The sequence below is a fragment of the Salmo salar genome, chromosome 27, assembly GCF_965601325.2.
Source record: "Salmo salar chromosome 27, fSalSal1, whole genome shotgun sequence".
NCBI lineage: Eukaryota > Metazoa > Chordata > Actinopteri > Salmoniformes > Salmonidae > Salmo > Salmo salar.
In genome coordinates, this window is record NC_138317.1 from 39322432 (window position 1) to 39338848 (window position 16417).

The 16417-nt window shown below is 45.8% G+C and overlaps 1 protein-coding gene across 1 annotated transcript in view; it reads right to left on the reverse strand.

The window, feature by feature from the left end:
* Window positions 1–1371: 1371 nt before the first annotated feature.
* Window positions 1372–16417, reverse strand: part of LOC106589038 (unconventional myosin-Ig) — an 84919-nt gene continuing 69873 nt past the window's right edge. The window contains exon 22 of the mRNA XM_014178690.3: window positions 1372–3099. Within this exon, the coding sequence (XP_014034165.2) occupies window positions 2937–3099 (163 nt within the window). The 3' untranslated portion in view covers window positions 1372–2936. The remainder of the gene's footprint in view (window positions 3100–16417) is intronic.

A 16417-nucleotide genomic window follows, 5' to 3' on the forward strand; every position in this document is an offset into this window, starting at 1 on the left:
AACCACAGACATTAGAGGGGTGACCATCTCTGGTCTGAACCACAGACATTAGAGGGGGACCATCTCTGGTCTGAACCACAGACATTAGAGGGGTGACCATCTCTGGCCTGAACCACAGACATTAGAGGGGTGACCATCTCTGGTCTGAACCACAGACATTAGAGGGGTGACCATCTCTGGTCTGAACCACAGACATTAGAGGGGTGACCATCTCTGGTCTGAACCACAGACATTAGAGGGGTGACAATCTCTGGTCTGAACCACAGACATTATAGGGGTGACCATCTCTGTTCTGAATCACAGACATTAGAGGGGTGACCATCTCTGGTCTGAACCACAGACATTAGAGGGGTGACCATCTCTGGCCTGAACCACAGATATTAGAGGGGGGACCATCTCTGGCCTGAACCACAGACATTAGAGGGGGGACCATCTCTGGCCTGAACCACAGACATTAGAGGGGGGACCATCTCTGGTCTGAACCACAGACATTAGAGGGGTGACCATCTCTGGCCTGAACCACAGATATTAGAGGGGTGACCATCTCTGGTCTGAACCACAGACATTAGAGGGGTGACCATCTCTGGCCTGAACCACATATATTAGAGGGGTGACCATCTCTGGTCTGAACCACAGACATTAGAGGGGGGACCATCTCTGGCCTGAACCACAGACATTAGAGGGGTGACCATCTCTGGTCTGAACCACAGATATTAGAGGGGTGACCATCTCTGGTCTGAACCACAGACATTAGAGGGGTGACCATCTCTGGCCTGAACCACAGACATTAGAGGGGTGACCATCTCTGGCCTGAACCACAGACATTAGATGGGGGACCATCTTTTGAAGAATATGTTGTAACAACCGTCGTCAAGAATGGACCAAGGCGCAGCGGGAATGTGGATACTCATAGTTTCTTTTAATAAACTTAAGTAAAGCATCCACAGGCAAAACAATAAACAAATACTCACGACGGCAACAGTGTAGCAGGCTCACAAACGCAGTGCTCACAAACAACTACCCACAACCCCAAAGAAAAACACACACTCCTATATAGGACTCCCAATCAAAGGCAACTCAACACACCTGCCTTCAATTGGGAGTCCAATCCCCCACACAACATTTAACAAACACAAACCCCCTGCCACATCCTGACCAAGACTAACACAATTACGCCCTCTGTTGGTCAGGACGTGACAGTACCCCCCCTCAAGGTGCAGACCCCGGAATGCACCTAAAAAAAAGAAAACACAAAAAAATCCCCAATACCCCAACAAAACCAATAAACAATAACCCCTAAACAATAAGGGAGGGAAGGGAGGGTGGCTGCCGTCACCGACGGCACTGTGCTACACCCTCCCTCCCCAACCCACCTATCCTGGAGGTGGCTCAGGTGCAGGACGTGGACCTCGCTCCACCTTCGGCGTCGCCCACTTCGGTGGCGCCGATAGCTGCGCCGGGCTAACGGACCACTCTGGCTGGGCCGGAGGACAGGCGGGCCACTCGGGCTGGGCCGGAGGACAGTCGGGCCACTCTGGCAGACCCGGAGGACAGTCGAGCCACTCTGGCAGACCCGGAGGACAGTCGGGCCACTCTGGCAGACCCGGAGGACAGTCGGGCCACTCTGGCAGACCCGGAGGACAGTCGGGCCACTCTGGCAGACCCGGAGGACAGTCGGGCCACTCTGGCAGACCCGGAGGGCAGTCGGGCCACTCTGGCAGACCCGGAGGGCAGTCGGGCCACTCTGGCAGACCCGGAGGGCAGTCGGGCCACTCTGGCAGACCCGGGCAGTCGGGCCATTCTGGCAGACCCGGGCAGTCGGGCCACTCTGGCAGACCCGGGCAGTCGGGCCACTCTGGCAGACCCGGGCAGATGGGCCACTCTGGCAGCTCCTGACTGGCGGGCGGCTCTGGCGACTCCTGACTGGCGGGCGGCTCTGGCGACTCCTGACTGGCGGGCAGCTCTAGCAAATCCTGACTGGCGGGCAGCTCTGGCGACTCCTGACTGGCTGGCAGCTCTGGCGGCTCCTGACTGGCGAGGCTGGGCTGACACACTAGATGCCTGATGCGTGGGGCTGGTACTGGACGTGCCAGCCTGGAGACACGCACCTCAGGGCTAGTGCGGGGAGCTGGCCTGGGGCTCCATTCCTGCGCCGCAAAACTGCCCTTGTGCCCGCCCCCCAAAAAAATTATTGGGGCTGCCTCTCGAGTTTACTTAACTCTTCCATAGCCCTGGAAACGCTCATCCTTAACTCTGCCCATGTCCATCCTTCCTCCTCGTTCGTCCGCTGCTTGGTCCCTTGGTGGTGGATAGTTCTGTCACAGTTGTCTTCAAGAATGGACCAAGGCGCAGCGGGAATGGAGATACTCATAGTTTCTTTAAATAAACTTAAGTAAAGCATCCACAGGCAAAACAATAAACAAATACTCACGACGGCAACAGTGTAGCAGGCTCACAAACGCAGTGCTCACAAACAACTACCCACAACCCCAAAGAAAAACACACACTCCTATATAGGACTCCCAATCAAAGGCAACTCAACACACCTGCCTTCAATTGGGAGTCCAATCACCCACACAACATTTAACAAACACAAACCCCCTGCCACATCCTGACCAAGACTAACACAATTACGCCCTCTGCTGGTCAGGACGGGACATATGTGTACTGCATGGGTGGCGAAATGGGTTGAGGAGTCACTCTCCCTCTACTGTAGCCCTTTGATACAGTCCAGAGGATAAACCAGGTCTATTCAAATCAGAGCCTGGAGGTCTGGAGGACTGCTGGTTTTTCTGTTCTACCTGATAATGAATTGCACCACCTGGTGTCCCAGGTCTAAATCAGTCCTATATTAGAGAGGAAGAATGTAAATACGCGGTGGAACTGGCTTCCAGGTCCAGATTTGTAATTGGCTGGGGGAGCTAGTGGTGACTGTCTCAGTTGGATGGGATCAGGAGGGTGAAACCGTCGCGGCTCTTCCTGAAGTCTGCAATGGCCTGGCCGGCCTTGGTCTCCACGGTTACGCTCTTGGGCTTACCCCGCATGTGCAGCTGGACGGCCGAACAGCAAACCTTCACTGGGAGAGGGGTGTTCCTCACACTGAAACACAAACAAACACACACACAAACACAGCCTGTTAACGTACTGATAATTCAATGACAAACGCTTCATGCAGGAGTACACCACAGTCCCTTGTTTAGATATAAAGCAAAATAACATACATTACCATTCAAAAGTTTGGGGTCACTTAGAAATGTCCTTGTTTTGAAAGATGTATTATTTTTTTTTTTAAATGTGTCCATTTAAAATTACATCAAATTGATCAGAAATACAGGGTAGACATCGCAAAGTCAGCGTATTGCAAACAGTATTACTATTTGTAACAAGGTTACATACTACCCCTTTCCATCTCTATATGACATGTTGTGATTGGTATGCCAGTAAAGGACAGTCAATACAGCACAGAGAGTCTTTCCAATTGTAATACAAGGTAATTATACCCCTTATCTACTTAAGCAATAAGGCACCTCGGGGGTGTGGTATATGGCCAATATAGCACGGCTAAGGGCTGTTCCTAGACACGACGCAACGCAGAGTGATATATTGGTCATATACCACAAACTCCCGAGGTGCCTTATTGATATTATAAACTGGTTACCAATGAAATTAGAACAGTAAAAATAAATATTTGTCAAACCCGTGGTATACCGTCTGACACACCACAGCTGTCAGCCAATCAGCATTCAGGGCCCGAACCACCCAGTTTACTATTCTGTTTTAATAACTATATCTTAGCCTCTCAGAGGACTACCATCCTGGAGGACTACCATCCTCTCCTCTATCCTGGAGGACTACCAGCCTCTATCCTGGAGGACTACCAGCCTCTCCTCTATCCTGGAGGACTACTAGCCTCTCCTCTATCCTGGAGGACTACCATCCTCTCCTCAATCCTAGAGGACTACCATCCTCTCCTCTATCCTGGAGGACTACCAGCCTCTCCTCTATCCTGGAGGACTACCATCCTCTCCTCTATCCTGGTGGACTACCAGTCTCTCCTCTATCCTGGAGGACTGCCAGTCTCTCCTCTATCCTGGAGGACTGCCAGCCTCTCCTCTATCCTGGAGGACTACCAGCCTCTCCTCTATCCTGGAGGACTGCCAGCCTCTCCTCTATCCTGGAGGACTACCATCCTCTCCTCTATCCTGGAGGACTACCAGCCTCTATCCTGGAGGACTGCCAGCCTCTCCTCTATCCTGGAGACTACCAGCCTCTCCTCTATCCTGGAGACTACCATCCTCTCCTCTATCCTGGAGGACTACCAGCCTCTCCTCTATCCTGGAGAACTACCAGCCTCTCCTTTATCCTGGAGGACTACCATCCTCTCCTCTATCCTGGAGGACTACCATCCTCTCCTCTATCCTGGTGGACTACCAGTCTCTCCTCTATCCTGGAGGACTACCAGCCTCTCCTCTATCCTGGAGGACTACCATCCTCTCCTCTATCCTGGAGGACTACCATCCTCTCCTCTATCCTGGTGGACTACCAGTCTCTCCTCTATCCTGGAGGACTGCCAGTCTCTCCTCTATCCTGGAGGACTGCCAGCCTCTCCTCTATCCTGGAGGACTGCCATCCTCTCCTCTATCCTGGAGGACTGCCAGCCTCTCCTCTATCCTGGAGGACTACCAGCCTCTCCTCTATCCTGGAGGACTACCAGCCTCTCCTCTATCCTAGAGGACTACCATCCTCTCCTCTATCCTGGAGGACTACCAGCCTCTCCTCTATCCTGGAGGACTACCAGCCTCTCCTCTATCCTGGAGGACTACCATCCTCTCCTCTATCCTGGAGGACTACCATCCTCTCCTCTATCCTGGAGGACTACCAGCCTCTCCTCTATCCTGGAGGACTACCATCCTCTCCTCTATCCTGGAGGACTACCAGCCTCTATCCTGGAGGACTGCCAGCCTCTCCTCTATCCTGGAGACTACCAGCCTCTCCTCTATCCTGGAGACTACCATCCTCTCCTCTATCCTGGAGGACTACCATCCTCTCCTCTATCCTGGAGGACTACCATCCTCTCCTCTATCCTGGTGGACTACCAGTCTCTCCTCTATCCTGGAGGACTGCCAGTCTCTCCTCTATCCTGGAGGACTGCCAGCCTCTCCTCTATCCTGGAGGACTGCCAGCCTCTCCTCTATCCTGGAGGACTGCCAGCCTCTCCTCTATCCTGGAGGACTGCCAGCCTCTCCTCTATCCTGGAGGACTACCAGCCTCTCCTCTATCCTGGAGGACTACCAGCCTCTCCTCTATCCTGGAGGACTACCAGTCTCTCCTCTATCCTGGAGGACTAACATCCTCTCCTCTATCCTGGAGGACTACCAGCCTCTCCTCTATCCTGGAGGACTGCCAGCCTCTCCTCTATCCTGGAGGACTACCAGCCTCTCCTCTATCCTGGACTACCATCCGCTCCTCTATCCTGGAGGACTACCCGTCTCTATCCTGGAGGACTACCAGTCTCTCCTCTATCCTGGAGGACTGCCAGCCTCTCCTCTATCCTGGAGGACTGCCAGCCTCTCCTCTATCCTGGAGGACTGCCAGCCTCTCCTCTACCCTGGAGACTACCATCCTCTCCTCTATCCTGGAGGACTACCAGCCTCTCCTCTATCCTGGAGGACTACCAGCCTCTCCTCTATCCTGGAGGGCTGCCAGCCTATCCTCTATCCTGGTGGACTACCAGTCTCTCCTCTCTCCTGGAGGACTACCAGCCTCTCCTCTATCCTGGAGGACTACCATCCTCTCCTCTATCCTGGAGGACTACCATCCACTCCTCTATCCTGGTGGACTACCAGTCTCTCCTCTATCCTGGAGGACTGCCAGTCTCTCCTCTATCCTGGAGGACTGCCAGCCTCTCCTCTATCCTGGAGGACTGCCAGCCTCTCCTCTATCCTGGAGGACTACCAGCCTCTCCTCTATCCTGGAGGACTACCAGCCTCTCCTCTATCCTGGAGGACTACCATCCTCTCCTCTATCATGGAGGACTACCATCCTCTCCTCTATCCTGGAGGACTACCAGCCTCTCCTCTATCCTGGAGGACTACCATCCTCTCCTCTATCCTGGAGGACTACCAGCCTCTATCCTGGAGGACTGCCAGCCTCTCCTCTATCCTGGAGCCTACCAGCCTCTCCTCTATCCTGGAGACTTCCATCCTCTCCTCTATCCTGGAGGACTACCAGCCTCTCCTCTATCCTGGAGGACTACCAGCCTCTCCTCTATCCTGGAGGACTACCATCCTCTCCTCTATCCTGGAGGACTACCAGCCTCTCCTCTATCCTGGAGGACTACCATCCTCTCCTCTATCCTGGAGGACTACCAGCCTCTCCTCTATCCTGGAGGACTACCAGCCTCTCCTCTATCCTGGAGGACTGCCAGCCTCTCCTCTATCCTGGAGGACTGCCAGCCTCTCCTCTATCCTGGAGGACTGCCAGCCTCTCCTCTATCCTGGAGGACTGCGAGCCTCTCCTCTATCCTGGAGGACTACCAGCCTGTCCTCTATCCTGGACTACCAGCCTCTCCTCTATCCTGGAGAACTACCAGCCTCTGTCACACACCCATTGTGTAAAAATGGTTTGTAAGTGCAGTATTTGCATTTTTCTCAGTATGAATTGATGATACCACTTAATCATATTGCAGAAAGGTGTGTGTGTGTGTGTGTGTGTGTTTATGCTTGTGCTGTATACAGGGCTTGTGTTGTTACTGTATCCGACCCAGTGCTTGTGTTGTTACTGTATCCGACCCTGTGCTTGTGTTGTTACTGTATCCGACCCAGTGCTTGTGTTGTTACTGTATCTGACCCTGTGCTTGTGTTGTTACTGTATCCGACCCTGTGCTTGTGTGCTGTACTGAAGCTCCTCTGTTACACACCCTATCCCTAAGCTGACAGTTGTCCCGGGAAGAGAGGGACGACAGGAGGAAGAGAAATGGAAGAGACGGGAAAGATGGGGGGGGGGCGACAGTCCCCAAAGTCACTCAAACCTCTTTTACTCCCTCTTCCTCCCCCTCTACTTCCCCATTCCTCACCCCTCATCCTCCCCCTCACACCCCTTTATTCACTATCAGTCCCCCTCCCAGAGCCACACACAGATGACCCTGCGGCCCTCAAACCCACTGACCTCCCAGCATCCCTGGGTTTTGATGAATCACATGCGATACTGATCTAAGGAGCAAGGACATATTTATTGACCACCTGCCCAGAGGAAGCTGCCTGGTGTAAGCCTACACCAGGGGAATTCTGTTTCAACTTCACACTATGCTCCGGGCTATGACAGGGGGATTTGACTAATATAGCTGGGCCACAGAACTACAATAAGTTGAGGGAATAGGCCGGGGGGGGGGGGGGGGGGGGGTCAGGGGTCCGGAACATAATTACTAATAATTTGTAGAGCGCAAATTGAACGGAAGAACCCCAAACAGATATAATATTTGACTAAAACATAATCATTTCAAAACTTCCTTACATTTGAATACGATCACGTGGGAATATCTTGGAACAGAATTCCAAAATTAAAATCACTTGGAGCTGATTTGCTGGTGTATTTCAGTATTTTATGTCCCCGCCCCCCCCCCCCCCAAAAAAACGAAACAATTATATATATATATAAATATATAGAGTTGAAGTGGGAAGTTTACATACACTTTGGTTGGAGTCATTAAAACTCATTTTTCAACCACTCCACAAATTTCTTGTTAACAAACTATAGTTTAGGCAAGTTCATCTGTAAAAACAATAGTACGCAAGTATAAACACCATGGGACCACGCAGCCGTCATACAACCTCAGAAAGGAGACGCATTCTGTCTCCTAGAGATGAACATACTTTGGTGCTAAAAGTGCAAATCAATCCCAGAACAACAGCAAAGGACCTTGTGAGGATGCTGGAGGAAACAGGTTCAAACTTATCAATATCCATAGTAAAACGAGTCCTATAATCGACATAACCTGAAAGGCCGCTCAGCAAGGAAGAAGCCACTGCTCCAAAACTGCCATAAAAAAGCCAGACTACAATTTGCACATAGGGACAAAGATTGTACTTTTTGGAGAAATGTCTGATGAAACAAAAATAGAACTGTTTGGCCATAATGACCATCGTTATGTTTGGAGGAAAAAGGGGGATGCTTGCAAGCCGAAGAACATCATCCCAACCGTAAAGCACGGGGACGGCAGCATCATATTGTGGGGGTGCTTTGCTGCAGGAGGGACTGGTGCACTTCACAAAATAGATGGCATCATGAGGTAAGAAAATTATGTGCATATATTGAAGCAACATCTCAAGACATCAGTCAGGAAGTTAAAGCTTGGTCGCAAATGGGTCTTCCAAATGGACAATGACCCCAAGCATACTTCCAAAGATGTGGCAAAATGGCTTAATGGCTTAAGGACAACAGTCAAGGTATTGGAGTGGCCATCACAAAGCCCTGACCTCAATCCTATAGAAAATGTGTGGGCAGAACTGAAAAAGCGTGTCCGAGCAAGGAGGCCTACAGTCCTGATTCAGTTACACCAGCTCTGTCAGGAGGAATGGGCCAAAATTCACCCAACTTATTGTGGGAAGCTTGTGGAAGGCTACCCAAAACGTTTGACCCAAGTTAAACAATTTAAAGGCAATGCTACCAAATACTAATTGAGTATATATAAACTTCTGACCCACTGGGAATGTGATGAAAGAAGTAAAAGCTGAAATAAATCATTCTCTCTACTATTATTCTGACATTTCACATTCTTAAAATAAAGTGGTGATCCTAATTGACCTTAGACAGGGAAAATGTCTAGGATTAAATGTCAGGAAGTGTGAAAAACTGAGTTTAAATGTATTTGGCTAAGGTGTATGTAAACTTCCGACTTCAACTGTATATATCACACACACACACACACACACACACACACACACACACACACACACACACACACACACACACACACACACACACACACACACACACACACACACACACACACACACACACACACACACACACACACAAAAGTTGAGTAACTTAGAAATGTCCTTGTTTTTGAAAGAAAAGCTATTTTTTTGTCCATTAAAATAACATCAAATGAATCAGAAATACAGTGTAGACATTGTTAAAACCTGTTTGGGATAGGGGGCAGTATTCTCACGGCCGGTTAAAAAACATACCCGATTTAATCTGGTTACTACTCCTGCCCAGAAACTAGAATATGCATATAATTAGTAGATGTGGATAGAAAACACTCTAAAGTTTCTAAAACTGTTTGAATGGTGTCTGTGAGTATAACAGAACTCATATGGCAGGCCAAAACCTGAGAAGATTCCATACAGGAAGTGCCTTCTCTGACAATTTGTTGTCCTTCTGTAGCATCTCTATCGAAAATACAGCATCTGTGCTGTAACGTGACATTTTCTAAGGCTTCCATTGGCTCTCAGAAGGTGCCAGAAAGTGTAATGGGGTGTCTGCAGTCTCTGGGCGAAGAACAGCAGGAGAATTTGTGAGTGGTCAGCCTGGGAACAGTGACACTGGAGATGCGCGTCCACGAGACTACTACATTTTTTTCTTTTAGCCTTTGAATGAATACAACGTCGCCCGGTTGGAATATTATCGCTATTTTATGAGAAAAATAGCATAAAAAATGATTTTAAACAGCGTTTGACATGCTTCTAAGTACGGTAATGGAATATTTTGATTGTTGTTGTCACAAAATGCGCATCACCCTTTGGATAGTGACCTGAACGCACGAACAAAACGGAGCTATTTGAATATAACTATGGATTATTTGGAACCAAAACAACATTTGTCGTTGAAGTAGAAGTCCTGGGAGTGCATTCTGACGAAGAACAGCAAAGGTAATCCAATTTTTCTAATAGTAATTCTTAGTTTACTGAGCACCAAACTTGGTGGGTGTCAAATTAGCTAGCCTGTGATGGCCGAGCTATCTACTCAGAATATTGCAAAATGTGCTTTCGCCGAAAAGCTATTATAAAATCAGACATGGCGATTGCATAAAGGAGTTCTGTATCTATAATTCTTAAAATAATTGTTATGTTTTTTGTGAACATTTATCATGAGTAATTTAGTAAATTCACCGGAAGTTTTCGGTGGGTATGCTAGTTCTGAACATCACATGCTAATGTAAAAAGCTGTTTTTCTATATAAATATGAACTTGATTGAACAAAACATGCATGTATTGTATAACATAATGTCCTAGGAGTGTCATCTGATGAAGATCATCAAAGGTTAGTGCTGCATTTAGCTGTGGTTTGGGTTTATGTGACATATATGCTTGCTTGGAAAATGGCTGTGTGATTATTTGTGTCTATGTACTCTCCTAACATAATCTAATGTTTTGCTTTCGCTGTAAAGCCTTTTTGAAATCGGACAATGTGGTTAGATTAACGAGAGTCTTATCTTTAAAATGGTGTAAAATAGTTGATTGTTTGAGAAAATTGAGTTGTGGTATTTTAGTTGGTTTTGTATTTCGCGCCGTGCGATGCCGTTGGCTGTTGGCTAGGGGTTCCGCTAGCAGAACGTCTGTCCTTAACAGGCGTTGTAAATGACTATTGTAGCTGGAAACGGCAGATTTTTTTAATGGAATATCTACATAGGTGTACAGAGGCCAATTATCAGCAACCATCACTCCTGTGTTCCAATGGCACGTTGTGTTAGCTAATCCAAGTTTATCATTTTAAAAGGCAAATTGATCATTAGAAAACATTTTTGCAATTATGGTGGTGGCAGCATCATGCTGTAGGGATGTTTTTCAGCAGCAGAGACTGGGAGACTAGTCAGGATCGAGGCAAAAGATGAACAGAGCAAAGTACAGAGAGATCCTTGATGAAAACCTGCTCCAGAGCGCTCAGAACTTCATGCTGGGGGAAAGGTTCACCTTTCCAGCAGGACAACGACCCTAAGGACACAGCCAAGACAACGCAGGAGTGGTTTTGGGACAAGTCTCTGAATGTCCTTGAGGGGCCCCAATCGAACATTTCTGGAGAGACCTGAAAATATCTGTGCAGCAACGCTCACCATCGAACCTGACAGAGCTTGAGAGGATCTGCAGAGAAGAATGGGAGAAACTCCCCAAAGACAGGTGTGCCAAGCTTGTAGCTTCATACCCAAGAAGACTCGAGACTGTAATCGCTGCCAAAGGTGCTTCAACAAAGTACTGAGTAAAAGGTCTGAATACTTATGTGATATTTCCTTTAAAAAAATTATATAAATTAGCAAAATAATCTAACAACCTGTTTTTGCTTAGTCATTATGGGGTATTGTGTTTAGAATGATGAGGAAAAAACACTCCTTTATCAATTTTAGAATAAGGCCGTAACGTAACAAAATGTGGAAAAAGTCAAGGTGTCTGGATACTTTCTGAAGGCATAAGGGGGTTCCATTTGAGATGCAGACCTGGTGTTTACGACCTGGTTTCACTCGCTGGTCTAAAGGGGGTTTGGTCTGGTTCATAAATAGGGTGATGTTCTCGGCTCCACCATCTGCCAAGAAGACCTCATAATGCTGTAGCCCAATTATTCATCCTTGTGGAATCGACCGCCGACAGAACTGGGGCGCAGCAGCACCTCCTGGGCTGCGTCTCCAATGGCAGCCTATTCCATACCTATTGCAGTACTTTTGATCAGGGTCCACGGGGGCTCTAGTCAAAAATACTCCACTTTATAGGGAATAGGGTGCTGTTTTGGACGGAGACCTGGAGGGGCCTGAGGACCACGTCTCTATCTCAGCCCCTTCATTTCCCCTGTCATATCCTCTATGCTGTTGGAGTGTGATAATCCGATGTGAACATATCCCTCTATTGTCTCCATTATGGAGAACTATGAGGCCATTTAGTGCTGAGCTGTGGCTGGGTGTTTGTATCTGCTCTGGCTCCTGCCACACAATGTTACAGTGTTAGTGATGGTGCTGCGAGGGTGTGTGTGTGTGTCTATGTGTGTGTGTGTTTAACTATACTTAGTAGTAAACTAACATTTAACCAACTGGGGATATTATGTTAGTCGCCATAAGGAAAAATACTTTTTCTATGTGGTTCAGCGTTAGGGTTAGTTGTGTGTGTGTGTGTGTGTGTCTACATGAGTTGTCTAGGATATATGACTCGCTTCAGGAAACTAGGCGTATGTCGCACATCACTACATAACAGGAGCAGAATTTCAACATATTTTTTATTTATTTTTAATCAAAATGTTTTTTTTGTTTGTTGCAGAAATGCCTTCTGGAACATGTGAACTTTCATGTGCCTTAAGGATACCCCCCCTTTTGTTTTTTCAATTTTTGCCTAAAATGACATACCCAAATCTAACTGCCTGTAGCTCAGGCCCTGAAGCAAGGATATGCACATTCTTGGTATCATTTGAAAGGAAACACTGAACTTTGTGGAAATTTGAAAGGAATGTAGGAGAATATAAAAGAATAGATCTGGTAAAAGATAATACAAAGAAAAAAAAAACATTTTTTTGTACAATCATCTTTGAAATGCAAGAGAAAGGCCATAATGTATTATTCCAGCCCAGGTGCAATTTAGATTTTGTCCACTAGATGGCAGCAGTGTATGTGCAGTTTTAGACTGATCCAATAAACCAGTGCATTTCTGTTAAAAATGTTGTATCAAGACTGCCCAAATGGGCCTAATATGTTTATTAATAACTTTTCATGTTCAAAATTATGCACTCTCCTCAAACAATAGCATGGTATTCTTTCACTGTAATAGCTACTGGACAGTGCAGTTAGATTAAGAAGAATGTAAGCTTTCTGCCAATATCAGATATGTCCTGGGAAAGTTTCTTGTTACTTACAACCTCATGCTAATTGCATTAGCCTATGTTAGCTCAACCGTCTCGTGGAAGGGACACCGATCCCGAAGAAGTGTTAATAACAAACTTGTGTTCCATCCATAAATAGAAATAAAAATTGTTAAATTACGAGCCTAGTTGGTTTAGTCATGGAAAAACACAGGAACCTTCCCACTAGCCATGATTGGCTGAGATAATGTATGGGCTGGACATGCCAGGAGATGAGTTTAGATTGTTCTGCCATGTTGCATGCTTCTGTCTATAAACGTGAGCTGTTCAGTATGTGTTGACAGTCCTTTCTACCACACTGTTTTTTTGAACGTTTGAAGGTTAGCCATTGAGAACTACAAAAGCATTGCTACTTTTCTCAACAACGTTGATGCCCTGGATTTAGCAGGCGCTATCGACAGATCAGTAGGAAAAAGTTATTGGCTACTTTTTGCACACGCCACGGTCAGTGTGAACCGGAGTGACTTGACACGAAGCTGGCCAAACAAGATGTAGCTACAAACAAAACTGAGTTAAATGGTTCCAGTCTGCCGTGAACCGTTCATCCATGTATATGGGTAAGAGTCTAGCTACATTTTCCAGATAAGTTTCTAATCTTGTCAGAAAGTCATTTTATTGCAAATTAAAGCACACTGTTAGCTAGCAAACGTTAGGTTTCTGGCTTGCTAGCTAACATTACGTGTATGATCTGTGTAGTAATATTATTAGAATCAGAAAACCATTTGCATTGCTAGTTTTTATTTCACCTTTATTTAACCAGGTAGGCTAGTTGAGAACAAGTTCTCATTTACAACGGCGACCTGGCAAAGATAAAGCAAAGCAGTTCGACACATACAACACAGAGTTACACATGGAATAAACAAACATACAATCAATAATACAGTAGAAAAATATATATACAGCATGTGCAAATGAGGTGGGATAAGAGAGGTAAGGCAATACATAGGCCATGGTGGCGAAGTAATTACAATATAGAAATTAAACAGTGGAATGGTAGGATGTGCAGAAGATGAATGGCAAGTAGAGATACTGGGGTGCAAAGGAGCAAGATAAATAAAGAAATACAGTATGGGGATGAGGTAGATTGGATGGGCTATTTACAGATGAGCTATGTACCGGTGCAGTGATCTGTGAGCTGCTCTGATAGCCTAATATTAGCTAGTTAACATTGAACATAGTTGGTTAGCTTTAGCTACCTGCAGATTGGTAGTAGGTTGAGTTGGGGTTATGCCAGTTCATTGTTTAGCTAGCTAGCTACACGTCTAAACAATAGACTGCACTTCGGCCAGATTATTACATGACCCATCAAATTAGCCAGGTGTGTCTGGGGGGTGATTATGGCCATCTATTGTATTTCATGAACATGTGTACATGTCTAGACAATAGTGACCCATCCACTTAGCTAGATGTGGCTGGGGGTGATTACAGCCATCTATTGTATTTCATGAACATGTGTACATGTCTAGCTTGTTATGGATAGGGGGCAGTATTTTCACGGACGGATAAAAAACGTACCCGATTTAATCTGGTTATTACTCCTGCCCAGAAACTAGAATATGCATATAATTATTAGCTTTGGATAGAAAACACTCCAAAGTTTCTAAAACTGTTTGAATGGTGTCTGTGAGTATAACAGAACTCAAATGGCAGGCCAAAACCTGAGAAGATTCTGTACAGGAAGTACCCTGTCTGACCATTTCTTGGCCTTCTTTGCCATTTCTATCCAAAACAGGGGATCTCTGCTGTAACGTGACATTTTCTAATGCTCCCATAGGCTCTCAGAAGGCGCCAGAACGTTGAATGATGACTCTGCTGTCTCTGGCTGAAAAACAGTAGCGCATTTGGCAAGTGGTCGATCTGAGAACAATGAGACTGGGGCACGCGTGCACGAGACGACTCCATGTTTACATTTTCAGTCTTTGAACGAAAACAACGACTCCCGGTCGGAATATTATCGCTTTTTTACGAGAAAAATCGCATAAAAATTGATTTTAAACAGCGTTTGACATGCTTCAAAGTACGGTAATGGAATATTTTGAAATTTTTTGTCACGATACGCGTCGGGCGCGTCACCCTTTGTTACCCTTCGGATAGTGTCTTGAACGCACAACAAAACGCCGCTATTTGGATATAACTATCGATTATTTGGAACCAAACCAACATTTGTTATTGAAGTAGAAGTCCTGGGAGTGCATTCTGACGAAGAACAGCAAAGGTAATCCAATTTTTCTTATAGTAAATCTGAGTTTGGTGAGTGCCAAACTTGGTGGGTGTCAAAATAGCTAGCCATGATGGCCGGGCTATCTACTCAGAATATTGCAAAATGTGCTTTCACCGAAAAGCTATTTTAAAATCGGACATAGCGATTGCATAAAGGAGTTCGGTATCTATAATTCTTAAAATAATTGTTATGTTTTTTGTGAACGTTTATCGTGAGTAATTTAGTAAATTCACCGGAAGTGTTTGGTGGGAATGCTAGTTCTGAACGTCACATGCTAATGTAAAAAGCTGGTTTTTGATATAAATATGAACTTGATTGAACAAAACATGCATGTATTGTATAACATAATGTCCTAGGAGTGTCATCTGATGAAGATCATCAAAGGTTAGTGCTGCATTTAGCTGTGGTTTTGTTTTTTGTGACATTATATGCTAGCTTGAAAAATGGGTGTCTGATTATTTCTGGCTGGGTACTCTCCTGACATAATCTAATGTTTTGCTTTCGTTGTAAAGCCTTTTTGAAATCGGACAGTGTGGTTAGATAAAGGAGAGTCTTGTCTTTAAAATGGTGTAAAATAGTAATATGTTTGAAAAATTTAAGTTTTCGGATTTTCGAGGAGTTTGTATTTCGCGCCACGCCCATCATTGGATATTGGAGCAGGTGTTCCGCTAGCGGAACGTCTAGATGTAAGAGGCTAGACAGTAGTGACCCATCCACTTAGCTAGATGTGGCTGAGGGGTGGTTATAAGATTTCTTTCACATGACCCATCAATGTAGATAAGTGTCTGGGTAACCGTAATCTAATAACAATCAAATATTTATCAAATATTTTTATCTGGACACTTTGTTTTTGATATTGCTACTATGCAAGTACTATAACTGTACCGTTTACACCTTCCTTATCCTGTGCATGTGACAAATAAACATAAATTTTATGTGATATAGCATTTGTTTACCATATGGCCTCACATGTAAATCCTTAAAGAGATGGGTGGGAGTAAGGCTTAAGAGGGTGTGAACAATGCTGAATGGGTGTAGACAAAGCAAAGCCCTCAAGTAGGTGTGCCAAAAATATTCAAGGGACATTTTCTCAAAAGTTTATCAACTTTCAAAGCAGAATTACTTTCCCATTGTTCCTCAACTGCAGTGCATTTTCTATCTCTGAGTCTCTACTTTTATCCAATGAAAAAAAAAACACACACATTTTGCTACATAAGACCGAATCGAGGTGATCAGTCACATATCATCATTGTTGGCCCAAACCAAGCCTTTCTTCAACAATGTAAGATATTACTTCACTTCACTGTCAAACAAAACATCTATGGAAATCAAAGTCTTATATGAAACAAACCAATACAA